General features: G+C 33.6%; 2 protein-coding genes across 2 annotated transcripts; one reads left to right on the top strand and one right to left on the bottom strand.

Annotated features, from left to right (window-relative positions):
* Positions 1–282: 282 nt before the first annotated feature.
* Positions 283–5,018, bottom strand: LOC140435263 (zinc finger C4H2 domain-containing protein). Its single transcript, XM_072524080.1, has 5 exons — positions 4,867–5,018; positions 4,640–4,811; positions 4,388–4,566; positions 2,672–2,911; positions 283–2,447 (listed from the first exon to the last, which is right to left on the bottom strand). The coding sequence occupies exons 1-5, from the start codon at positions 4,923–4,925 to the stop codon at positions 2,312–2,314; spliced, it is 786 nt and encodes a 261-aa protein (XP_072380181.1). The 5' UTR covers positions 4,926–5,018; the 3' UTR covers positions 283–2,311.
* Positions 5,019–10,342: 5,324 nt separating this feature from the next.
* Positions 10,343–14,376, top strand: LOC140433996 (uncharacterized). The gene is made up of 2 exons (XM_072521964.1): positions 10,343–10,894; positions 14,155–14,376. Exons 1-2 carry the CDS (start codon positions 10,343–10,345, stop codon positions 14,374–14,376), a joined length of 774 nt encoding a protein of 257 aa, XP_072378065.1.
* The last annotated feature ends 12,740 nt before the right edge of the window (positions 14,377–27,116 follow it).

Raw genomic sequence — 27,116 nt, 5'->3', positions numbered from 1 at the left:
TGAACCGTCCCCTGGTCCCAGTCGTAGTAGTGAACTAGTGAGTGAACTAGAAGTGACTAGTGAGTGTAGTAGTGTCTGGGGGCTCGGGAGACTGAGACCTCGGAAGCCCTGAAGAAGACATCAGAGAGGATGTCGAAAGCTCGGCAAAATGGATATCGACGCGGTTCAACCCGGAAGACTGGTGAGTTTAATATTAATTTTTATAATAATATTAATCTTAGCTCTAAGTTTAATATATATATATATATATATATATATATATATATATATATATATATATATATATATAATCAGCGATGATCTTAAAATTAATAATGTTATAAAGTTTGGCACATACTTCTCTTCTAAGAAGAATTGTTAACGTAAATAGTTAAAGTGCATACTTAGATTCAAATTTATCACTTATCAAGAGATACAGAAAACTAGTCCTCTTTTGAACATGAAGAGTAAAGTAATCTGGTCACAGCAATGCTATAGACTATCGAGCAAACAACTTAGTTTGAAAATTATCTATGGTGGTTTTGAAAGATCGTTGATTAACCGAGATATAGTAGAAGCTCTAGGATCTTGTTAGGCATTGTGAGCAATATTTTGGCTAATGTTTTGGACTTGAGGAAGCTATGTACACAATGTAACCAAAAAACGTTAGATTGCGGATTTTTTAACAGCCTTTGTGCTTTTTAGAAAGGATTTTATGCATCGTGTCATCACTATGGATAAGTATTTGCTAAAAATGAGAGGCTAAGAAGTGGTGCGAACTAAATATTTCGGTTATGAAGCGAGTTATGGTCCAGAAATCAGCCAAGAGAGTTTTAGCATCTTTGGCATCAGGTTTTTTTTAACGCTAAAGAAATTTTTCTCTTGGACATCCTCCAAACTAGTAAAACAGTTAACGCGTGTAGGCTTTTGGACCATCTCGATATAAAACAGTGTGTGTGCAAGACAACGCGTTGTTTTACATCACTCAAACAAACAATTGCGAAAATCACTGAATTGTAACATCCACTGTATACCCCAGATTTAATACCATCTGACATCTGGCTATCATCTGAAACTGTATTTTTCTTATCGAACAGTATAGTTGATTAAACAACCTAATAAATCACTGTATTAAAAGTCGGCAAATCATTTATTCTGGAAAAATTGTATTGTATTCGCATAACACCTACCTGGAACCCAAAATCACCAGCTCCAAAGAATGCAAGGACTATGTTAGGACTAGAACAGCGTTTTGAAATGCAAAAAGAATTTTGCTACTTGGCTATTTTGAAAAAGATAAAAATGCAAAAGGACCTTAGTTGTTTTGAGGTGTAGAGTGGAACTAGCGGGCCGATATCCTTGCAAAACAGAATTCGTCCACTTAATCACAGAGACCCAAACATGTGATTGGATTGACTCTTCAGTACTAGGTGAAGAGATACACAAGAGCTAAAGAGATACTCTTAACGATGCATGGTACTGATACAATAGGAGGCCCTGCTCTCGGAGATCTCAGTGTTTGAAGGGCTTAGGAATGGGCTAAAGTGTCTTGCACTTTAGAGTTGTGGTTCTTTGCAATGGGGAAATTGGGAGATCTACACTATGAAGAGCTGAATTATCCACCCTATTTCCCAGATTTACCCCCTCTTGGATTCCATCTATTCCCAAAACTGAAGAACTTGCTTAGAACTACTGCTGTAGATGAGTGCGTTGCAGCCTTCCAGAGAAAAAACATCATTTGAACACTACTGGTTGAATTGTATTGACAGAGACTATATTGAAAAATAAAACATATTTGTAAGTAAAATTTTGATAAAAGTGATTTTAATAACATCATTAGGCTTGTCAATAAAAGATTATGTCACTCAAATATGCCGTGGACAACAATGAAAGAGAGCTATTATATCTTATACATAGATTATTTCAACAGACAGGAACATGAATCCACAGTTGATGGGTGCGCAAAAATATAATTTAAAAAAATAGTTTTTGTATTTCCCAATAGGATATTTTATATAAGTACGTTTAAATCTATAAGCTAAATAAACTTGATCATGAAAATAATTGTAAACTATATCGCCAATTAACACAATTATGTCATTTTTACAATATCGAAAAAGAAGAACTAGCCCAATTATGATTTTAGGTGTAAATAATTATAATATAAATGTAAAAAATCTGCAGAATGTATTTTAGAATACAGATTCCAATCGAAAATTTTTCAAACAGTACGTCATATGTGGTTAAAAACAATTTTGGCTCTCTTCTTTTTCATTATTATTCTTAACCAAACCGAAAATACTTAAGTGGTACTATCTAGTACGAAGACATTCTAGTTCATATCTTTCTTCTTCGGTTTCTTCGGATTACGAGATCGAGACTTCGCTTTACACAATGGGCAAATTGGAGCGTTTCTGTGGATCTGCTGGTGACAGCTCAGGCACGACTTCATTGGAGGAGGTTGTTGTCTATAAAAAATAAACAAATATGGTATTACAATGTTTTTGAGTAGGGAATAACGGATTGCATGGTAAAGTAATAATAAAGTGATGAAGAATTGGAAGACATATATTATAGCACACATAATAGAACAAGTGTCTCCATTCCATCACCATCCATTCTTTAATATAATAAAACAAAAATTACCAGCTCCTATTTTTTTTAGGAACAATAAAATATATATTTCTTATACCTAAAGGTTGGTGTAGGAGGCCCAGCATGTGGCGATGATGCTAATCCTCCCTGTCTAGTGACATCTGGTTTATTTGTCACTAGCCTAAGGGGATTGGGAGGCGGTAGAAAAGTAGGCGGTAAAGGCGGTGCTAAGGAACTCAAGGAGTTCTCATTGTGGCCGATTGGTCGATTCCAATCAGCGGTTTTAGTGAAGACAGAAGTTTGTGATTTTGTTGAATTGTAGAGTTGAGAAAATTTCCTGAAAAATACACAAATTAATGCTAAAATATAAAAATTATTAAAAGATGAATGTTTACTAGATCTAAAACCAAACAGTTGATTTTTAACAGGTTGGCTGCCACATACCTCCAGCTGTCATTTGAAACATTAGTACCAGACCAGCGGATCACTCGGCACTTGGACATAAACCAGAAATGATCGCGGCTGTTATTTATCGTTTTTGGTAATGTTTAATGCTTATTCTGAAGAAATCATACAAGAAGCTTTGGTAAACGAGACAGTCGGCATAAAAGTGAACGGAAGTTTAATTAACAACATTAGGTATGCCAACGATACAGTCATAATAGCCGACAACTTAGAAAGAATAATGAACAAAATATTAAAATATAGTGGAGAATACGGACTCTCTCTTAACATCAAAAAAACCAAATTCATGAAAATTAGCAAGAACAACAATACAAACGAAATATTAACGGTAGGCGGCCAGCAGATTAAGAGAGTAAAAAGATATACTTACTTGGGAACGATAATCACAGAAAATAACGAGTGTACTGCAGAAATAAGAGTCAGAATTGAAAAAGCATGTGCCACCTTCGTGAAAATGAAAAAGATATTATGCAGCAAAGATCTGACATTGACCCCCAGAATAAGACTAATTAAATTCTATGTACACAGTGTATTCTACTATGGAGCTGAATCATGGACATTAAACAGGAATACAATAAATCAACTTAACACGTTTGAAATGTGCAAATTTAGAAGATTGTTAAGAATTCCAAGGGTAGATAGAGTCACGAATACAGAAGTATTACAAGAATAGACAGAGGGAAATGGAAAAGACAATAAAAGAAAGGAAATTGCAATATCCCGGACATGTGATGAGAGACAAAAGATACAACATCTTGAGACTCATAATTCAAGGAAAAGTAGAGGGTAGGAGAAGTGTAGGAAGAAGACACGTTTCCTGGTTGAAGAACCTGAGAGGGTGATTTGGTTGCAGCTCAAGGCAATTGTTCAGAGCAGCTGCCTCGAAGGTCAGAATAGCCATGATGATTGCCAACCTTCGTCACAGAGATGGTACTTAAAGAAGAAGAAATTGGCGGCAGCTAACCTGTTACTAAATTTTGTACCTTTTAAAAAATATTTATTCTCTCCTACATCTTACACTGAGTTATTTATAAATGTGCAAGGATTAAAAGAACATTTTTAACTCACCTGATAATTATAAGTGCTAGAAAAGTACTTAATTGCAAACTAAATCCAAAAAATTTAGCCCCCAAAATTAAAACCCAAGTAATTAATTTAGAAAAAATTGAATTAATTCCAAAAGAAATAGTTTTTAAAAGTATGCTGTGATACAACAATCACAGTGCTTGATGGATGAAAACACAAGAAATATATTAAAAATAGAGAATAGTGTCTTCAAATCTGTTTGGAATGCCCTAGACTAAATCTAGGATATTTGGTATTCATATTACAAATAAAAGTTTATTACTCAGGTGTTACACTGGAACCCTCCTCCTCGTGAAGCTCGGGAAGACGTTCTAAGCCTAAACAATCTCTTCTTAACCTATCTATTTCTCCTTTCAGTGGAACATACTCTTCGTGAAGACGAATAGCTGAAGACATAGATCTGTTTCTACTTTCCTCAGCTTGCTTTATGACCCCTTCCATCTACAACAAAAATATTAAATTACTGTTAATAACGTTTGCCTTTTTTAATGTTTAAACTTTTTTCTCTACTTACAGCATTTATGTCTGCATGAATTTGTCTTAGTTCTTCTACATGTGACATTTTTTCCTGCAGAAGCAAATCCATTTCTTGTTTGTATTCTGACAAACATTTTTCTTCTTGATCTTGAGCGTCTATTTCTAACAATAATCTAGCTTTCAGTTTTTCAAGTTGTATTGTTTTTGCTCTAAAAATATTGATTTTTTAACTTTCAAAAAGTGAAACTACACATCATCGGTTACCTTATATCCTTAAGTGCTTCTAATTTAGCGAATACTGTTTGTTCATCTACAGTGGTCATATTAGGAAACAATAAACAATTAGGGTATGAATTTCGAAATTGTTTATTTTTTTATTGAAAAACACTTGCTTTCTATCAATTGAATTGTCAATGTCAGAGTACAGTATATATCCCGCTAGTAAGGTAAGTTCCATACAAAGATTTGGGAGAGAGATTCTAGCGCCAAATGCGGACGGGCCGAAACTAATTTCATTTGACGACAAATTTAAAACCTAGGTTTTGAATTTTAGGCAGCAAATTAACAAAATATGCTCTGAATTTTTGGCAGCAAAATTCAAAGAGTATGCTTTTAATGGAAAATAAATATAGTCCATTACATTAACAAACCAAATTCCTGAAAACAACAAAATAAAACACAGATATCCTGACACTACTTGTTTATTTGTATGTTTCTTTGGTATTGGCAACAAATATCCTCCTTTCTCATCTCATTCTCATTCACATTCCCTGTTCCTCTTGTCAAGGTGTGGGTGGGGAGACTCTAAATATTGTTACTGTGATCATGTATCAGATGGACAATATAGGGATCTTTTCACCAATCTTCATTTAATCTTCCCATCGTTTTGGCAAAGAATATAGACTCTTCGCTAAGAATATAGACGCTACGCTAAGCGTCTATATTCTTTGGTTTTGGAGATCTTTCTGTTGATAAACAAATATGTAGATGCCTTTATATTCATTAGTACTGGTTGTTATAAGTTCCATAACTTCTAAAATACTCTTTAGATAGTAGATAATAAATTGTAAACTCTAGCATTTATGCCATCTTGCTCTTCAGGATCATCCACAAATTAGATTTAACTATTGCTCAGAAGTAGAAGGTCAATGAAAATCTATAATAATGAAATATTATTAAAATAAAAAATGTAGGTATGACCTGTGGTATGACTTTTTTTATAAAATAAGGAAAAGATTCATGTTGGTTAAGATTTAAAGGTAATTCAACTACAGAAGCAAACTGTACAAAATAGTATTGAGTTTGTATTTACTACCAAAAGTTTCGTATAATTAGGTGCTGTTCTTACCTGGTGCTTGTAAAAATAAACTCCTAATCGTCAGAATGTTTAATAGCCCTTCGTCCAACCAACTTTCACAGATTCATAAAAAATATTATTTTGATTTTTTCGATTTGGAAAACTATACCATTTTGGTATAACCCTTTTATTAGATGTATAAAAATTGATGTATACTGTTTTTATCTCCTATTTCTAAAATTTGGGATACAAATTTTTATAAAGCCATTTTTGCAATTTGCAAAGGCATGGATTACAATGTTGCCACTAACACTACATATTTTTTTTTTTTCGGTGGATACTCAAAATTCTTTTACGTGTATGTATACAAAAAGTTATTGTAAATTTAAGCTGTAATTTTAGAAGAATTAGCTACAATCTTTGCTTTTTTGTTTTGACTGTATAGTACAATCACTATTAATATGCAAACCTAGTGAATCCATGGCAACAGCACTTACTTCAACGTCATACGCCTCTTGCTCTGTCATATATCCACAAACGTGGCTGTAGCGCCGCGGCCATTACGAACGGTTGGGCCGATGCAACTCATTCTACCAAACTCTTCTGTACCACTTACACCACTATTTGTAGTATTTACTGTGGTCAATGTCAACAATTAAATTATCAATTATAGTCAACGATTATAGTTCCAATCACAGATCACCTACCTGGTTATTAGTGGTCTGTGGTTCCAATCGGAACGATCGGTAATGATCGGCAAGACTATGATTCTGTTTGTTTTTGACTAAAGAATAAAAAATAAAAATACAATAAGAAATAGAATAAAAAATAATTGTTAAAATATTTACACTCGGTAATTATCGCTTTTTAATATATTCTTTGATGGTACAACAGGAGAGATCGTACATAACAGGCATGAACTCATCAAATATTTTCTTTCTCTAAAGAATTATGCTTCTTATTCTGTGGAAATATATATCTCAAATAAAGTAAAGAACAGGCAACTCTCAGAAGCTGAGATTGTTTAATATGTTGCCTAATTTTTGGAATCTTCAATGAAATACAAAAATAACATGAAAAATACTCCAGTCGTAGAGACGAAAATACCACTAAACGTCTAAAAATCGTACGAACAAGCTGAGTTTTGGTGAGAATGTCAATTTCGGGATCCCAAAAAATTTACCACTGTTACTCCCCGACTTCTACCTAAACCCACTCGCAAAGGGAGGAAAACGATTTACCAAGAATATATACACCGTATAAAAAAAGGTCAAATAAAAAATGTAGCTGAGATAATTTTAAACAAAAATGTTTGTTAGAATGAATAAGAAACAACGCTTGAATCTACCGGTGCTTTTCGATGTCAGGTACGGTGATTTTTCCGCCTTCAGGAGAGTTTTAGGGGAAAGCCGGCTGGTACAAAAGTGGTAAAAGTTTTTGCATCTTTTTTTGGAGTTCTAAAATTGGCATTTCCAGCATAATTCAGTTTGTTCGTATGATTTTTAGAGGTAAAATCTATGACGACTGGACTAAAAAATAAAAACACATCGTCTTTTATTAATCCTTCACAAACATTTAGTGACCAGCGATTTTGTCGATGCTGTATTTCAAGGTATTTTGTTATTGTTTTTATCACGTGATTATTGATAACGTGATGATGATTTATAACATGATTTTATCATTAGGTACATATTTTTTTAGTAGATCGATATAGTGCTTGAGTAGATCAGTAAATTGAAGTTAAAATCAGTAGATCTGGTAACCCTGTCGAGAGGGTGTGAAGGGCAACGTACAGGCACAGAATAATAAACAATCAAAATGCCCACTCTGCTTGTCAAGATAAGTCCGCGCATCTCGTTTGCACAAACGGAATCAGCCATGTTTTAAACGGAACCAGTGCTGTTCAGCAAAATTTTATCTTGTATGCATAGAAAAATTAACCCGGTTTAATTTATTTACGGCAACCATAGACATAATATGAACTATTTTACTAGTACTTTTAGTTGAAGAATAGATTAAATTATTTCAAATTTACTAAATTATTAATCTCTAAAAATTTAAATTAACAGTTCTGTCGTAGCTTGTCACAAATTTCTCAATCCGAGTCTATGTTTCCGTTTAAAATATTGCGATCGAGTGCTGACACACTTCAAAGACGGCATCTTAGAGTGGGCATTCTGATTGTTATTTATTCTGTGGTACAGGCACCAAAATATGGCGGTCACATCGAAACTGGACTCATTTTGCGACGATTTTTTAAATGAGCGTTACCAGTCCTCTCTATTTCCTTGTCTAAGAATATATAGAAGATTTTGTCCACTTTTTCACGTGAGATGTTAATTTTCTCCCTTTTTAGATTTCAGCGCCAGCTTTATCCAATTTATGAGTTTTTAAAATTGGTCGGTTTACACTGGAGGGGAAATGTCCGGAAGAAATGAGTAGTTATGCCGTTTTATTAAGGGTTTTAAAGACAAAAGGAATAGGAGAGTGTTAGTGTAAAAATAAACTACAGAATTTTACAACTAAAAATTATATTGAATAAAATTTTACATATATACAGATAATTTTTGATTCAAGCTCCATGGTACATCTCTCTTTTTACATTCTAAAAGTGAACAATATATATATATATATATATATATATATATATATATATATATATATATATATATATATATATATATATTGAATTTGAAATTTCCGCGGGAGCTATATGTGGTTTCAGTTGTTTTCCGGGTTTGACTCCGCGTTAAATATTTTTGGTTTTTAGAAAAACCATTGTTTTGACGACGTTTCGGCAAGGTCACACTTGCCATTGTCAAGTCAGATTCTGCTTCGTCTTGATGTTACAGGCGAACTGATTTCTCGGTCGCTGCACGCTGAGTTTAAATATCTTGTTGCGCTTCTTGTCATTGGTCCTGTGCGCAGAGTGGGCGTGGTCTTCTTCGCTATTTTAATTTTTACGTTTTTCTGCAGAATTGTTTTCCACGTATTTGGGAGTCTTTGGGCATCATCTCTGGTGTTTAAATTTTTCGGATGTTTTTCGATCTCTATGGCTTCTCTGATTACACGTTTGGCCTTATTTTCGATGTTGGCTAGCATTGTTGTTCCATTTAAGTCTATTTTATGTCCTGTGTTTATGACATGTTGTGCTAGGGATGAAGTTTTTTCTTTTCTTTCGATGGCGTTTCGATGTTCTTCGCGTCTAACCTGTATCCTTCGATTTGTTTGTCCGATGTACGATTTATCGCAGTCTTCACACGGGATCCTGTATACGCCTTGATTTTCTAATGCAACTTTTGTTTTTGCTGATGGTAATATGGTTGCTATTTTTCTGTCGGTGTTAAAAATAGTTTCTATTTTGTTTTTTCTTAGAACTCTGCTGATTTTGTCTGTCGTACCCTTTATATAGGGCAGGATAGTTTTACCGACTGGTTTTTCTTCTTTTTCTGGATCTTTGCTGTTGTTTCGGGATTTATGTGCTTTTTCAATCATGAACATGGAGAAACCATTTTTTCTTAGACTTGTTTTGACTTTGTGCATTTCTTCATTCTTATGGTCCTCATCTGCCAGTTTCTCAGATCTTGTTATTAAGGTTTTTATTACCGAATTTAATTGTGCAGGATGATGGTGTGAGTCTGCGTGTAAGTACCTGTCAGTATGGGTTGGTTTTCGGTATACTGTATGTCCTATGCTTCCATCCAGAAAATCAAGGCGTATACAGGATCCCGTGTGAAGACTGCGATAAATCGTACATCGGACAAACAAATCGAAGGATACAGGTTAGACGCGAAGAACATCGAAACGCCATCGAAAGAAAAGAAAAAACTTCATCCCTAGCACAACATGTCATAAACACAGGACATAAAATAGACTTAAATGGAACAACAATGCTAGCCAACATCGAAAATAAGGCCAAACGTGTAATCAGAGAAGCCATAGAGATCGAAAAACATCCGAAAAATTTAAACACCAGAGATGATGCCCAAAGACTCCCAAATACGTGGAAAACAATTCTGCAGAAAAACGTAAAAATTAAAATAGCGAAGAAGACCACGCCCACTCTGCGCACAGGACCAATGACAAGAAGCGCAACAAGATATTTAAACTCAGCGTGCAGCGACCGAGAAATCAGTTCGCCTGTAACATCAAGACGAAGCAGAATCTGACTTGACAATGGCAAGTGTGACCTTGCCGAAACGTCGTCAAAACAATAGTTTTTCTAAAAACCAAAAATATTTAACGCGGAGTCAAACCCGGAAAACAACTGAAACCACATATAGCTCCCGCGGAAATTTCAAATTCAATATAATTAACCTCTACGGGGAGGAAATTCTACGAGACCTTAGACGATATGAAAAACTACGGTCAAAGCGAGGTAAGTTACTTTGTAACCTAACCTTTTTAGAACGCTGCCGCGATGAAGCCATAATACCCACTTGTATGAAGTTAAGTTTCCACAAAAACAACCATAAAACTAAGAATATTTTAAAAAGGGCAAGTCTAGCACTTACTAGAGAAGCAATTCAAGATTCCAGACGAGACATCGATAAAGTAAATTCAGAGTTGCTAAAGCTATATCTCACACTAAGTAACAAAGTACATCCGATTATGTGGAACATCTTCGACAAACTCACAAACTTTCGATCGGAGACAGATGCTGATCTCACCAAGAAAAAACAAATCAAAAAGTTTGAGAAATTGATACTACAACAACGACCAAAGAATAAGGAACTACCAACAACAGAATCCAGTAATTTAGTCTACAATTTCTCAAATCTTACTTTGGATGAAGCTACAAATAGTGTCCTTTCCAAAGGGTTTAATTTTGCTATTGCACCGACACGTATTCCCATCGAAAACATCATTAGCGAAGTGGAAACGACTATCACTAAATTACCATCAGAAACAGCCGAGATTATTAGACAAGACGTATCACAAATATTAAGAACAGCCAAGCCTCCGAAAAAGAATCTAACTTACGAAGAAAAGAAAGCCTTGAAGAATATACAACAAAACAAAGACATTATCGTTCTTCCAGCTGACAAGGGTAACGCTACTGTCATAATGAACATTGAAGACTACGACACAAAAATAAAAAACATTCTAAACGATAGTGCATATCAAAAAATCGCAACAGACCCAACAACGTATCTGGAGAAAACAACGAAAGCCAAAATACAAGCATCAAACATCAAGAAAGAACAACAGTTCCAGCTTATTCCACGAGAAAAGTCGTCAAGATGTCCAAAACTGTACGGTTTACCTAAAGTACATAAGGCAGAGCTACCATTACGACCAATAGTCAGCTCTATTGGATCACCGTTACAATCACTGGCAAAATTTCTGGCTGACCAGCTACAACCATATGCGGAGGAAGCGGATTCTTACGTCATGAACGCAAGCCACTTTATCGACCGTATCAAGGACGTTATTCTGGAACCTGAACACTTATTAGTGAGCTTTGATGTAATCTCATTATTCACCAATGTCCCAGTAGAAGAAACATTAGAAATTATACATAGAAAATATCCAATACCACAGGATACACTAAACTTAACGAGGCATTGCTTAAACAACACCTACTTCATCTACAAGGACCAGAGGTACAAACAAGTCGAAGGAGCACCGATGGGTTCACCACTGTCCCCCGTAATAGCCAACCTTTTTATGCAAGATATGGAATCAAAAGCAATAGAAACAGCAGAGCATAAACCCAAACTGTGGCTTAGGTATGTTGACGACACATTTATTATCTGGACGCACGGAGAAGAGAAACTTAATAAATTTCTACAACACATTAACAATATCCATCCAAAAATACAGTTTACCATGGAACGGGAGAATAACCAACAACTTCCATTCCTAGATGTGTTAGTTATTAAGAAAGAAGATGGAAGCATAGGACATACAGTATACCGAAAACCAACCCATACTGACAGGTACTTACACGCAGACTCACACCATCATCCTGCACAATTAAATTCGGTAATAAAAACCTTAATAACAAGATCTGAGAAACTGGCAGATGAGGACCATAAGAATGAAGAAATGCACAAAGTCAAAACAAGTCTAAGAAAAAATGGTTTCTCCATGTTCATGATTGAAAAAGCACATAAATCCCGAAACAACAGCAAAGATCCAGAAAAAGAAGAAAAACCAGTCGGTAAAACTATCCTGCCCTATATAAAGGGTACGACAGACAAAATCAGCAGAGTTCTAAGAAAAAACAAAATAGAAACTATTTTTAACACCGACAGAAAAATAGCAACCATATTACCATCAGCAAAAACAAAAGTTGCATTAGAAAATCAAGGCGTATACAGGATCCCGTGTGAAGACTGCGATAAATCGTACATCGGACAAACAAATCGAAGGATACAGGTTAGACGCGAAGAACATCGAAACGCCATCGAAAGAAAAGAAAAAACTTCATCCCTAGCACAACATGTCATAAACACAGGACATAAAATAGACTTAAATGGAACAACAATGCTAGCCAACATCGAAAATAAGGCCAAACGTGTAATCAGAGAAGCCATAGAGATCGAAAAACATCCGAAAAATTTAAACACCAGAGATGATGCCCAAAGACTCCCAAATACGTGGAAAACAATTCTGCAGAAAAACGTAAAAATTAAAATAGCGAAGAAGACCACGCCCACTCTGCGCACAGGACCAATGACAAGAAGCGCAACAAGATATTTAAACTCAGCGTGCAGCGACCGAGAAATCAGTTCGCCTGTAACATCAAGACGAAGCAGAATCTGACTTGACAATGGCAAGTGTGACCTTGCCGAAACGTCGTCAAAACAATGGTTTTTCTAAAAACCAAAAATATTTAACGCGGAGTCAAACCCGGAAAACAACTGAAACCATATATATATATATATATATATATATATATATATATATATATATATATATATATGTATATATATATATATATATATATATATATATATATATATATATATATATATATATATATTATATGTATATATACACTTTTCCTAACACCTGTACATTTACACAATAAAAATAATTCATATTTACTATTTTTAAGGCAAATGCGAATTGAACAGAGTGACAGAGTGACCATAAAACTATTATATAAAATTTTTACCTTCCTTTTTAAAAAGAAAGTAAATCGAACCTAAATATACTCCGATATTTTTACAATTTTTATTAGTGTACATCGTTGTTTATTACGAGGACATGATGCAAAGTTTTGCACCTAGCAGTGAACAAATGAGTTCTTTTTTCTTTAAACAATCTTTTTATTTTTCAATGTAATATTGATTTAGGTTAAAAAATTCGTGTAGGTGTCAAATAAGGAGACGCTTACTATAAAATATATTTGTATAGACGAGTAAATAGACTTTTTGTACTTAATTATCAATACCTGGAAGTATGTCGATCATTAGGTTGAAATAAATAATGTTCTACACAAGATGTCTGAATATGAATCGTCATATATACATAAGTGCATTCGTGGTGATATAGATTCAGCTCCATTCAAATGGTTCAAGCTGTGTCGCAGTTCTGATAATCCTGTGTCTGGACCACTTTTAAATGAGAAAGCTACAGAGTTGGGAAAACTGTTTGGTGAAGATTTCACATGCTCTAACGGCTGGCTAGATCGGTTTAGCCCGGCACTTAATTTCCTTCACGAAAATTGTTGGAGAGACAAAATGTGTGGACGAGAACGTGACAGGTGATTGGTTACAAAAACATGGCCACAACTAAGGCAACCATACAAGGATGAAGATATCTTCAATGGCGATGAAACTGGTGTCTTTTACAAATTAACGACAGACAAAACTTTAAATTTCAAAAATCAAAAATGTGTCGGTGGAAAGCTTTCAAAACAAAGAGTCACGGCTTTTTTTTTTGTGCAAACATGACAGGTACAGAGAAAAGAAAGCTTTTGGTTATTGGGACAAGTATACATTTTAGATGTTTCAAAAACATAAAAACACTGCCTGTAAACTACACAGTCAATAAAAAAGCGTGCAAGACTTCTGCTATTTTTAAATAAGAATTGAGAAAGTGGGGCAAGGAACTCTTCAAAACAAAAAAGAAAAATTCTTCTCGTAGTTGACAACTGTGCAGCCCACCCCAAGCTTAATTTGATCAATATCAACCTAGTTTTCCTATTGGCCAACTGCACTAGTGTCTAGCAGCCTATGGATCAAGAAGTCATAAGAAGTTTAAAGTGCCATTTGAGAGATGTTTGACAACATCTACACCAGAGAGAGTTTGGAACTGATCTTAACTCCTACATTTTAGAAGACGATCAGGTAGAAACATTTCAAGTTTTAAGTGATAAAGAAATTGTGGAACAAGTGCAAAATGTGGAAATGGATGTTGATAAAGATAATGAAGAAGAAGACGGTGTTGATTGTCCTACAATCCAAGAAGCACTGAGAGACCATATCCAGGTTTTACCAGTTCAGGGAGGCATCCACAACTAACAAGGAAGCAGCTCAGGTTATTAAGGACATTAAAGAAAAATTTTGTTTTTCGGAAAGGGTTGTGCAGAAGAAAACTGACTTTTTTCAGCATTAAAGAACTTAAAAAAAAAAAAATGTAAGTTTCATATTCATATGATTTATTTTTAATTTTTTTTATCCTAAATGCAGCTGTAGTAATAAATAATGCTGTAATAAAATTTCTACCTCTTTTATAACGTCACTCTGATATAGCGTCATTTTTTTACTAGACCCTTCAATGACGCTATAACCAAGTTCCACTGTATATAGACATATACCCGTGCTTTATAGACTTTCAAAAAAATTAAGTTTTTCGTGTAAAATGTGTCGTATATCACGAAGGTGCAGACTTCTTATTATACTTTCACCAACTTTGGATTAATTTTTGTTAGCGATTACTATTCTAAATGAAGGATTTTATGATGGAACGGTATTCAAGAATATTCATTTTGTCACATATAAACAACACGATTATTTTAAACAACTGCATACACGAAACAAACTTTGTATGATGCAATTCACATTTGGTATTTGCTTATTCTTGTAAAAAGTGTGCCATTTTCTCACACTCGGGCTCAGAGATATTTTCGTGCTAGACTCTGTCGTTCCTGACTTAACCTTTCACATTCCAGTTACTAAATATGTTGATGATAACATGTTCGCTGTGCCCATTGAAAAAAAAACTAATGAATTGGTTTCAGTGAATGAATTTCATTTCGAAGATTCAGGTTACAGTAGAGAAAGAGGATGCCACTTTCTCGGTTCCTTTTCTAAACATTGAGAATCACTAGGGATGAACACAACTTAGTGTAGTAGTAGGTGCTTAAACTGTTATTAGTACCATAAATGTTCCAATAAAGTTAACATACTGAATATTTTATACATGGAAATAAACCATAATGAATTATAATAAAGAATTTTAGTTTTTGGTTTTTGGTTTTTATTTCCAATTTGGAAATAGTTTTAAAAAAATTCCTGAAATAAAATTGTGACAGATTGTTATTACCAGTACATGTTATTTTTTATTTGCAGGGACTGTACTTAGCAAGTAATGAAGTACTTTTATTTTTGACAGTGATTATTATTAACTTTTTTCAAATCCCTATGGCAGAAGCTGCATAAAGTTTTTTTTATACATTTTATATTTATACTTTCGGAACTAAGTCTAATATCTCAGTCTCGGCCAAGGAAGTTCTTGGTGAAAATAATATAAATAAAAATAAATCGTTCCCAAGGCGAAGAACTCAATGGTTTTGTACAGAAATGAAGGAAAAATGTAAAGAAAAGAAAAAAGCTTATCTGAAATAGATGTCAACTAAAACATAAGAGGCATACCATAATTACAAGTCAATTAGAAACGAAACACATGCACTTGAACATGATTTTTACGGTCTGCAAAAGGAAATATGGCGCTTCATAAGAGGTCAAAGAACGGAGGTAAAGGAACTAATAGAACCAAAACACATAGAAAAGGATACGTGGATTGACTACCTAAAAATGCTCTATGTAGAGGAAGAACAAACGACGTTAGAACCGGAAACAAAAGAAATTACCACAAATGAAGAACTTAATATAAATGTACAGGAAGTTCGGAAAATACTTGAAAACCTGAACAATAGAAAAGCAGCAGGTAAAGACGGGATGCCAAACGAATTACTGAAATATTGTGGAGCAGCAATGACAGAACAATTAACAACATTATCTAATTAATAAAATTATAAAACAAAATAAAATACCGGGAGAATGGAGAACGAACGAACTAATTCCACTATTAAAAAAACGGAGATAAAGAACAGCCAGAAAACTACAGAGGTATAAACTTGTTAAATACTACGCTAAATCTTACAACTAAAATTTTACAAGTGCTAATAAATCAGAGGTTAAGTTTAGCAGATGAACAACAGGGTTTTCGTAGTGGAAGATCGTGTACAGATGCAATATTCGTTATAAAGCAAATTACTGAGAAATCACTAGAGTATAATAGACCAGCGTTTCTGTGTCTAATTGACAAAAACAAAGCGTTTGACAGAGTAAGACCTAAAGATGTAATCCATCTTCTGTATAATATATAAGTTCCATATATAACATATTTATATAACATCTACCAAAACAACAAGGAAGTCAGAATAGATGGACAACTTACAGAACCAATATAAATAAGCAGCGGAATAGAATAAGACAAGGGGATTCATGGAGCCCCATGCTCTTCAATTTAATCATGGATGAAATCATCAAAGTCGTTAACAAAGGAAGAAGATACAGAAAAGGAAACACCGAAATAAAAATACTGTGTTACGCAGACGCAATATTGATAGCCCAAGATGAAGATAGTCTGCAAAGACTGGTCAATATGACAATCTCATCTCAAAAAACTAAAACAATAATAGTAGTCAGCAAAGAACTAACCAGCTATGAAGACCTGTACAAAGAAGTGAGAGATCAAGTACAAAAAACAAATAGATTGGCAGGATGCCTTAATAACACTATATGGCGAAGCAGACACATTAACACTGAGATGAAGTTAAGAATTTATAAAGCCAGTGTAAGACCAATAATGACATATGCCTCAGAAACAAGACCCGAACACAGCCACAACGCAAAGGTTACTGGAAACGGCAGAGATGAGAGTACTGAGAAGAATTGAGAAGAAGAGAAGTGAAAAAATTAGAAGAAAATGTAACTGTACAGTGTAGAGTAAAAAAAAAGAATGGAATAACCACATAAGTAGAATGGAGGAGACCCGTGTCGTCAAAAAAGCTTGATATAAGTCACCAATCGGCAAAAGAAGTATCGGACGATCGCGCAAAAGGTGGAGTGACAACCTTCTATAGAGCTATTAACATTCTAATTTATTATATTAGTATTCTATAGCAGAATTGCTTATAAAGGGGAAGAAGAAGATGAAGAAGAAGAAGAGGAGGAAGAAATAAAACATGTTTCAAATAAAAATATTTAGTTATTAACTGGACTATATAGACATTCTCCTACTTTCTGTACTTTACTCCTGAGCAAAATTCATATTTTTTATCAAGGATATTAAGTTTGCACGTCATATCCAACCGACCACTTTTTTAAGATAGTGATTTTTAGTGTAATATAAACACTAGCAAAAACTGATACAATTAACCGAATTACTTGTCAGTCCAATACATATTAAAAAATATTTTTTTAACTAGAAAATTGAGTGAACTGGAAACAACTATAGCGTGTATAAATTAAGTACTATAAACTTAAAAAAATCTCAAGGAAAATGAATCTATTTAGTAGTAAACGTTTTAAAAATGCAAGTGATACGATTTAAAAGCGATAAAAAAGTGATCAAGGTTAGGAAGGTTGTTTGTTGTTGGCTAACCTAGAATCAAAAAAGCCATGGTCTCATCTGATACGTTGTATGAATAGACTGAAGGAAAATGATATAAACCGGAAATGTATTATTAAAAAACGAAGTTAGAAAACGTGTAAGACAATAACAGACAGTTCGTAATACACTCCTGGTAAAAAAAGTCAGGACACTTGCAATTAGTACGTTTATTTAATTTGTCAATGTATAGTGGTTTTAGTGGTTTTTATAACGTTCATTCATAACAATAAAAACGGTTCATTTAAAAAAAAAGAAAACAAATTTTGGATAACTTTAACGAAAGTTCAAGCTGAATATAGCCGCAAATGTCAACCATGAAATTTGGCAGGGTTGGAATGATTTTATAATGCATATGTTGTATGCTTCAAATACAAAGAGAGAAAGCTTTTAAAAAGTACGTTTTTATTATATTATGTTCAATTCAATCAATTCTGCAATTTTTAATTTATATAAAACAATAACGAGTAAATATTTGTTTCTTTTGAGATACATTGCAAACATCTGTTACAATCTAGCAAGTGGTGATTTGAAGATTGCCAAATCTATCCTATAATCTATCAAAGGAAATTCTAATACCTAATTAACTGCAAATTATCTCCAAAGAAACAAATATTTACTTTCTTGTTTTATATAAATGAAAAATTGCAGAATTCATAACATAATATAATCAAAATGTACTTTTCTAAAGCTTTCTCTCTTTATATTTGAAGCATACAACATATTATACATTAAAACCATGCCAACACTTCCAAACCGAAATATTTTTTCCATGGTTGACATTTGCGGCTATATTCAGCTTGAACTTTCGTTAAAGTTAACCCAAATTTTTTTCAAATTTTATTGCATTTACGATATTTCACGTTTGTTCTGATAAATTCAAATCACTGTTCATTATTACTTTCAAATGGTGTTAGTATAACTCCCGAAAATTCCTAAATGGTAGGACGTTAGTTGTAGTATTTCCCATTGTCCTTCCTTTTATGTCATTTACCCGTTGCCTGTATTGTTTGTGTAAAAAAAGTCGCTATGAAGGTCACCTTAGCGTGAAGCGTGTGTTCCTGTTCAATACTTTTTGTATAGTCACCCAATAGTGTTTTCAATGGGAAGGTTAGAAAATTGAGTTAATAGACGAACGGTTAGGAAATTGTCAGAAATGAATTAAAGAAGAAATGAAGGCAGTAAAAAATACAGATAACAGCGTCAAATGTTCTCGCTAATCGTTTGTTAGAAGCCCAAGGAACTCATATGAAAGTAGTTTACATTCTCATAAGCCAGTAGCATGTCCTACATTAACAGCAGCTCATAGAGCTAACAGGATGAGATTTACGAATGATCACAGAGACGACTGTACTGTTCAGCAATAGAATGGTGTAATCTTTTCTGACGGATGCCGTTTTTGCTTACGGTCACCAGACGGACGCAAACGTGGAAACAACATCGAGAAAATCCGAAGAACGATTTGCACCTAGCTATATTTTACCCAGATCGCCGTTTGGTGGCAGAGGTGTTATGGTATGGGCTGGTATTTCTTTTAACGAATGCACCGAATTAATTTTCATCGAACATGGAACTTTAGCAGCAGACAAATATATACGAGAATGTCCGGAGAACAATATTGTCGCCTACGCCCTTTTCCTTGGGGAAAGTAGCGTATTTATGCAGGATAATGCGCGTCCACATACTACGCAAATCGTCATAGCTACCTAAAGAACTGTCAGAACCCATTTTTGGATTGGCCTGCTTCTAGTCCTGACATGAATCCATTAGAAAATTTATGGGACATTTTATTGAAAAATATTAAAAAGAGGCAACCATTATCAGAAGTGATTCAAGAGGTCAAAATAGCGTTAAATAGAGAATGGGAACATATACCGCAAGAACAAACTCAGCAACTTATTGTAAGTATGGTTAGGCGTATTAAAATGCTCTGCAGATGTAGAAGAGGCAATACCTTGCGCTACTTTCATTTGGGTTATTCATTTTTTCTATTATTTTTTTTGTTTTAAATATACGATTTTTATTATTAATGTTTACTTCCTTCCCATTTAATTAATCGGTTAGAGATCAAATCTTATTTTAAAGTATTTATGCATCACATGTCCATATAGAGCACATATTTCGCATAACCTGTAATAAAGCGCCATCTCAATACAGCAAAGTGAACTTTTATGAAAATTTGTAAATGAGCGCGGTCTGACAGTTGTTCATAAGAATTGTGCAATTTGATATTTGATATCGAAGTTTGTACTTAATATTTTTGTACAAAAAAATAGCGACAACAAGGATAAACCTTCAAGAAATAATTTCTTTAAGTATTTTCACGTATTTCTTTATGATATAAAGAACAATTTAATTTTAACATATTATGTTGGTATTTTTTGATCAAAAATATGCTTGTGCCATATATGCCACAATATGCACTATCATGCAAAACTCTTTTTCATATATGGCACAATATGCGTTCTGAACTAGGTATTATTATTATTTTTTTATTTTAGATAATGGATCAAAAAAAGTTTTATGGTGAAACTCTTGTGGTAGTGGACATACCAGATGGTAGTGAAGACGAAGGGCTATCAGATGATGATATTTCCCCTATTATATTAGCCCCAGAGTCAGACTAGGAAGATGATGTAATAGATAATAATGAATCAGATATTAAAAGGATTTAGAAAGCAGTTCGGATAGCAAAGATGATATTTCTTTGGACCAATTACGACGTAATCTAATAAAGAATAGAAATAAAAATCATCCAACTTGGAAAGAAGGAAATTTGATAACATTAGATGATGATATAATATTTCTCGGTTCTACTGACCTACCACCTGAGTTGCAACAAGCGGATTCCCCTTACGCATTTTTAAATTTTTTTAAACAAATGAGATGATCAAAGATATAGTTTATCAAACTATATTATATTTAGTGGAAAAAAGACCTCAAAAACCTTTGAAACTTTCTGGAAATGAGCTAGAACAATTCTTAGGAACTTGTATTTGTATGTCAAAATTGTTTAATTGTCAAACGCTAGAAGTTATTGGAATTCCAGCCTTAATCAACGATTGATTTCAGATGTTATGTTATGCAATAGATGGGAAGAAAAAACGTTTTTTACAATTTGCGGACAATAACGATGCTATTGCTGCCGGTAATCCTGATCATGATAAACTTTTTCAAATCCGACCGCTACTCAAAGTTCCCAAACTGGAATTTTTAGCCATAGATGAGCAGATAATTCCAACAAAGGCTCGTTCATCTGTAAAACAATATATTTCGCAAAAGCCCCACAAATGGGGATTTAAAAAAGGGCATTTGTTCTTAGTGGTGTCAGCGGATTTTCCTACGATTATGAAATTTTTGTAGGAAGCCAAACTAATGTTGTACGCAATGGTTTTCCTGATTTAGGGGTACCTAAGTTCAAATGTGGTTCTTCGGCTAACAAAAACTTATAAATCACAAAATATTCTCTGATAATTGGGTCAACAGCGTCCCATTGCAAATTTATCTAACGAAACAGGGTATTCTACCACTAGGAAATGGTTATAATAAACAGAGTGCCAAACAGTAATTTGCCAAAAGAGGCTGAATTAAAAAAGAACGGCCGAGGAGCGATGGTAGAGAAAGTCGCCACAACTGATGGTACAAAAATATCTGTTGTTATATGGTATGATAACAAATTAGTAAACATTTTATCAACATATGATGGGAGTATGCCAACAGTTGAAGTTAAACGGTTTTCGAAAAGGTTAAACACATATAATGGTTCCATGTCCAAAAGCTGTACCGATCTACAACAAGTATATGGGTGGAGTAGATCTCCTGGATTCAATGTTAGGATAATATAGGATCAAACTCAGATTCAAACAATGGTACATATGTATATGTTCCCATATTATTGATTTGATGACTGTAAATGCGCAGATTTTAAAATGGCAGTAACAGAGTGTCTATGCACTCTGTACTGGTTATAAAGTTAATATAGCTGGTTTTACTACAAAAAGGGGTCGTCCGTGCGGAGCTATGAAAAATTTACAAAACAAGAAACGAAGGGGTTCAGCAACCAATATTCCAATGCAAGATGTACGAACAGATGGATATGGTTATCTTCCATTATGGTGTAGTGAAAGGCAGAGATGCAAATATCCCTGTGGATCAAAAAGCTACATAAAATACGAGAAGTGTAATGTTTTCCTTTGCTTAAACAAAGATAGAAATTTGTTTTTACAACTTTCACACTGAGTAATTATTATAATTAGAAAGTAATAAACGTCATTACAGTAATCTTGAAATCAAGTTTGTAATCATACATTTTTTTATAAAAAATAAAAAAAGTCATGCAGTAAGGGACCTATAGATTAAAAAAAAAAACATATAAAATGTAAGTGTCTAGGTTTTTTGACCATTAGTGCAGAAAAAAACTCCTAAATTCCTAAAACCTTTTTGCACTTACATTTTATTTATAAAAAGAGTAAGTAATTTTTAGGTTATGTTAATAATAATTTAAATATCCGAAAAAAAAATTTATCTTTTTATATAAAATATGAAAAAAAAGAATACATACAAGTTTTAAAGCTTCATAAAAACTTTTCGCAATATTACGCATATTTAACAGGAATAAATTAGTATCTTCGAATGGAATCTTTCTCGTTTTATGATTGAAGGCGTTGCATAATAAATATAAAAGATAAGGAATTTACATCTTGCAACAAGGTTTTATCATTTAAAGATGTTAAATAAATATTGCAATTAATTATTTGGAGGTAATTTCAACGTGCTTTATAAATATTTCTACGATGGCATGGTCGATAAACGACCATGCCATTTAGTTTTTATAGAGGAAATAAAAAAAAGTCATTTGGTGGTAAATCAGGGCCAAATTGCGGATGATGCATTAATAAATATTGATTTGAAGTTCACATTAAAAATGATGCATTAAACAATGATTGAATTATGGAAGGATAAAAAGAGGAATTGTTTCAAGATCAACAACAAGGTGATTCCTTTATAAATAGTCAAAGCGAAGACGTAAAGTGTTCATGAATAACCACTATAAACTTTCGCAGATGATCGTACAATCGCTTCAAAGATCGGTCTCCTAAAAATTTATCAAACGTGGTTCCACAAATGAGAAATAAAGCAAACAAAATTAAAAGATTCCAAGTAAACTTCACTTATCTGGCTGAAAAGTCTTTGTACGTGGTTCAACACAACAACCACAAATCTTTTCAGAGCCGAAGTTTGCAAAATACAGATTGCTACGATGATCGCCAACATCCGAAACAGATAGGTACTACAAGAAGAAGAAACTTCACTATAACGAAAGAGTACGCTATAGCAATATTAATATTCCGATATTCTTCTTCTCGCGCCATATCAGTCCAACGTTTCTGCATTTGGTATCTGAGTCCATTTACGAAGGTTTTCAGTTAAGAAACAAAATTAGTTATTAAATAGAATTGAATGTGATAACCAGAAAATCCCTCATAGCTTGTACTTAAGTTTTTGATAATTCGAAGAAACTGATACCTTACTTTAGCAATACTCCCAAACCCGTTGCAAAGTAATGGTACCCTAATAAGTTGGTCATAGTAATACTTGTGATTGGAAAGAGTTTGCACGCTTATTTTAGTGACGAAAAAGCCAATGGAGGCCCTTTGCGACCAGTTTAAGCCGTACATAAACGTGTGTGTTTTGAGTTTTGAGAAACAGAAAAAGTGTGAAGTAGAAATCGCCCAATATAAACCTAGAACTCACCCTAAGACTAAAGATCTTCCTGAGGGTTTTCATTTTGAAATTCCAGAAAATTTATAGTGAGTACCGTGACATACGAATTTTATTTGTTCCATAACCCTGCTCGTATGTTAAATTGCTAGTATCTTAAAGCAATTTTCTCCTTTGAAATAGAAGGCCCTTTCAGCTACAGCCTCAGACCACAACTTCTTCTATGCAGAGGTTAAGATCCTCGTTGTAACACCCAGTCAGGCCTGATTAATAATTCTTAGGCATATCACGATGTTAAAGTGGTTCTTCCAGAACTCTCGAAGAGTAGGGTTTGCGTTCTCATTAAGAAAAATTTTGAGTGTTATTGGTATTATGTTATCAGTAAATAGTTATCACTAAAATTCAAAAACAATAGAATTTGTGATTTTCTTCTATTTTTGCGCTAATAATTGTATATTTCTCTAAATAAATGTAAAACGCATTATCAGTTAAAACCGTATTTTAGGTTATATTTGACAGTTATAGCAGTACATTAAAGTAAAGATTGTACATTAAGAAATTTTAAATGTAAAAACTCATTTTTTCACCTTTGCCCTCGCATAAAATAGAAAATGAGCCATTTGTTAAGAAGAAAGAAGTTAAAATATTTTTGTATATGAATAATTCATACACTCTATAGAAAACAACTTTAAATCATGTCAAAAGTACCAACAATCTTTATTCCGTTCAGTGTTATTGTTCTAAAGTATGAATATTTTTATTATAAACAATTTTTTTGCAATCACTTTAAAAAAAATATTTTTGCTTGCTATTAACAATAAAAAATTATTGATAATCCCCTGTGTTGTGAATATAATTTGACAAACCTAAAAAAAGTTATAGTAAATAGTAAGGGCAATATACATACTACATTCATTAAGATTAAAGATCCCACAAAAGTTTTAACTTTGTTATTAGCAAAATCAAAAAGTTGTACGTCATGAAAAAATTTTCTCAAATTTTTCTGAGAAAGTCTAGACACTAAACTCCTTATCACTCTGGTCTATTTACTCAATGTTGAAGTAAAATGATTCACAAGAATTAAAGTAAATGATTGAAAAGTCAATGGAGCGAATGCACTCCTAATACCACTCAAATCACAAACGCCTGCAAGCTACTACTGTTCCAGAGGAAGATTAGACAGATCATATTATACTATATACTCTGTATTGTATATTACCCATCAAAATATGTATAAAATAAATGCAAAATACTTTACAGGATTACCAACCCATTGACACACAGACAAAAATAAAAATTCCCGATGTTCCGGACTCTAGCATGACACAATTCCTAAATATCAATTACTTGCATGCAACATTATACTACCGAGTTATTTTCCGATGATTCGTCTGTTATTATAACCTTAACCGGAAATATCGTGTAAGTAAACAATAACAAAACAACTGCAACTAGTTTAGACACCTATTATTCACAGAAAACGCATTACAACAAAATCTACAGTTGAAAAAATAAACAAGTTGATCAGGTTGTGGAATATTTAATATTACAAGGTGCTACCCAATATCAACCACTGGGAATATAACAAAAAAGTGGCAAACAACAAGAACACAATAAATTAAACCGCAGAAATCAACAATTATGAAGTTGATAACAACTGAAAAAAAAACAAACAGTATTGACTTCGTATTATCTTCTTCTAGTAGATTATCGAACGTTGGTAACCATATTGGCTATACTCACTTTATTTGACGCAGCCTAAAATAGACAAGTGGATGTCTTATGGTACCGCTCTCGAAGATTTCGTAGCCAAGGTGTAGAAGGTTAATATTCTAGCTTTCAAATCTTTATAATTTCTTTGATATTGTTCATTCAGCGTAAAACTGCTTATAAAGTCCAACTAGTTTATCTGCAATATTCTTCGACAGATCCACATCTCAACGACTTCCAATTTATCATCAGTATCCCTGTAAGAGTCCAGTTCTCCACTCCATACAGAAATTTCTTATAATTATCCCAGCCCTGGTCATCAATTCTCAACTACTGCTGCAAGACAGTCATCATTTTGCCATAGTTTACCCTATCAAATACCTTCTTGATGTTGATAAAATAGCGGAAAATCGGTTGTTTTATTTCCTTATATATTTGAATCATTATTTGCTAACTAACGCTTTTCTGGTTTCTAGCTTGTTTTTGATACCAAAGCAAACTATGGTATGATGTTTATCTAACTTTCAATGCGTTGAAAAGTTCTCGTTTCTTGCCTATTCTCTGCAGCACTTCTTCATTTGAGATATTATGCGATGTCCACAAAATCTTAAGGATTCTCCGGTAGATCCACATTTCAAAATAATTTTTCTATTTTATTATAATTCTCGAGTAATTTTTAACACATAACAACTGTTTTGTATATTTTGTTGAAGATGTTTCATCATCATCATCGTTGTTCTTCAATCCCTTCGGATTATAGCTTAATCTTTAGTGTATTATCAAATTCCAAGATGGATTGGGGAATGTTAGGGACAGTGTTTCACTGTCCCTAACAAAAAACATTGCTTCAAAACTAAGGACAGCACAAAGAAAGATGGAACGTTCAATGAAAGGAGTAACAATAAAAGATAAGATCACAAACGAAGTCCCACCCAAAAGAAAGCTTGGCAAGGATGGAAGGTGGACACGCAAGTCAACTGAATGGAGACCAAGATCAGAGGACCACCTACACGATTGTAAGATGATGTTCGAAAGATGACGAAAAATTGGATCCAAACTGCACAAGACCGTACACTCTAGATACAAACAAGGGAGGCTTGTGTCCTTTAATGGACTTAAAATGGGCTGATGATGATGATGATAAAGATCATGAGATAGATGGTTTTTTTTCATCTTATCTAGGGTAATCTTTGGTCCAGTTGATATTTTTTCCACTTTTTGCCGCGTTTTTGTTCTTTCATTTAAGACAACTTCCCAATATATTATCTCCAGCTCTTTAGTTTGTCTTGTGTGTTGATGACAATGTTTCCTCGTTTGACTACTATTAATAACTTGTCTGTTGGCTCTTGGAAGAGTGTAGTGACATTATGTATCGATCACTCGGATCGTGGTTCTGCATTCCACTTTTGCGTTAGGCTGCTTGGAAACTTTCCAGACCTTCCTCTCGGTCTGGATCAGATCTAGACTTCTGTTATCACTATAGGTCAGAAGTATCTGTCTAAACCTCCAAGTCTAAAGTATATAGGGCAGTAGGAGATATTAATGTATTCGTTATATTCATTTCAAGGGTAAACTGTAGATTATCGGAATAAAAGGTAATTCCTAACATCGTTCAATAGCTTCCAGTAAGCTTGGATTTGCAGTTAACCTAATTCACCAATGAATAGAAGTCTCCTGATTTTCGTTGCTTCATATAGAGGTCGCTACTAGCGTATTCAGACATGTTATGGTTACTATAACGACCAAATAGTTGAGAGCATTTCAATTCAGTTAAAGCTACTACTAAAGTGTTCCTAATGGGAGCTAAATAGCTCGAAACACGTGTAAAACAATGGTGAAGCTTGAATTAAAAGAAAATCAATCGTCTACTTTAATTTCAAATATTAAGAATACTTTCCTTTACTTAATCAGTAGACCCATTTGTACCTTTTGG

The sequence above is a fragment of the Diabrotica undecimpunctata genome, chromosome 2 (genome assembly GCF_040954645.1).
Source record: "Diabrotica undecimpunctata isolate CICGRU chromosome 2, icDiaUnde3, whole genome shotgun sequence".
NCBI classification, from domain to species: domain Eukaryota; kingdom Metazoa; phylum Arthropoda; class Insecta; order Coleoptera; family Chrysomelidae; genus Diabrotica; species Diabrotica undecimpunctata.
This window is presented reverse-complemented; position numbering and strand designations above follow the sequence as displayed.

Coding starts and splice junctions, on each gene's coding strand:
- LOC140435263 (XM_072524080.1), bottom strand. CDS start 4,925: ATGACCACTGTAGATGAACAAACAGTATTCGCTAAATTAGAAGCACTT. Junction 4,567..4,639: donor TTCATGCAGACATAAATGCT/GTAAGTAGAGAA, acceptor TTTTTGTTGTAG/ATGGAAGGGGTCATAAAGCA. Junction 2,448..2,671: donor CCTCCTACACCAACCTTTAG/GTATAAGAAATA, acceptor TATTTTTTATAG/ACAACAACCTCCTCCAATGA.
- LOC140433996 (XM_072521964.1), top strand. CDS start 10,343: ATGAAGTTAAGTTTCCACAAAAACAACCATAAAACTAAGAATATTTTA. Junction 10,895..14,154: donor TAACTTACGAAGAAAAGAAA/GCCTTGAAGAAT, acceptor CATCTACACCAG/AGAGAGTTTGGAACTGATCT.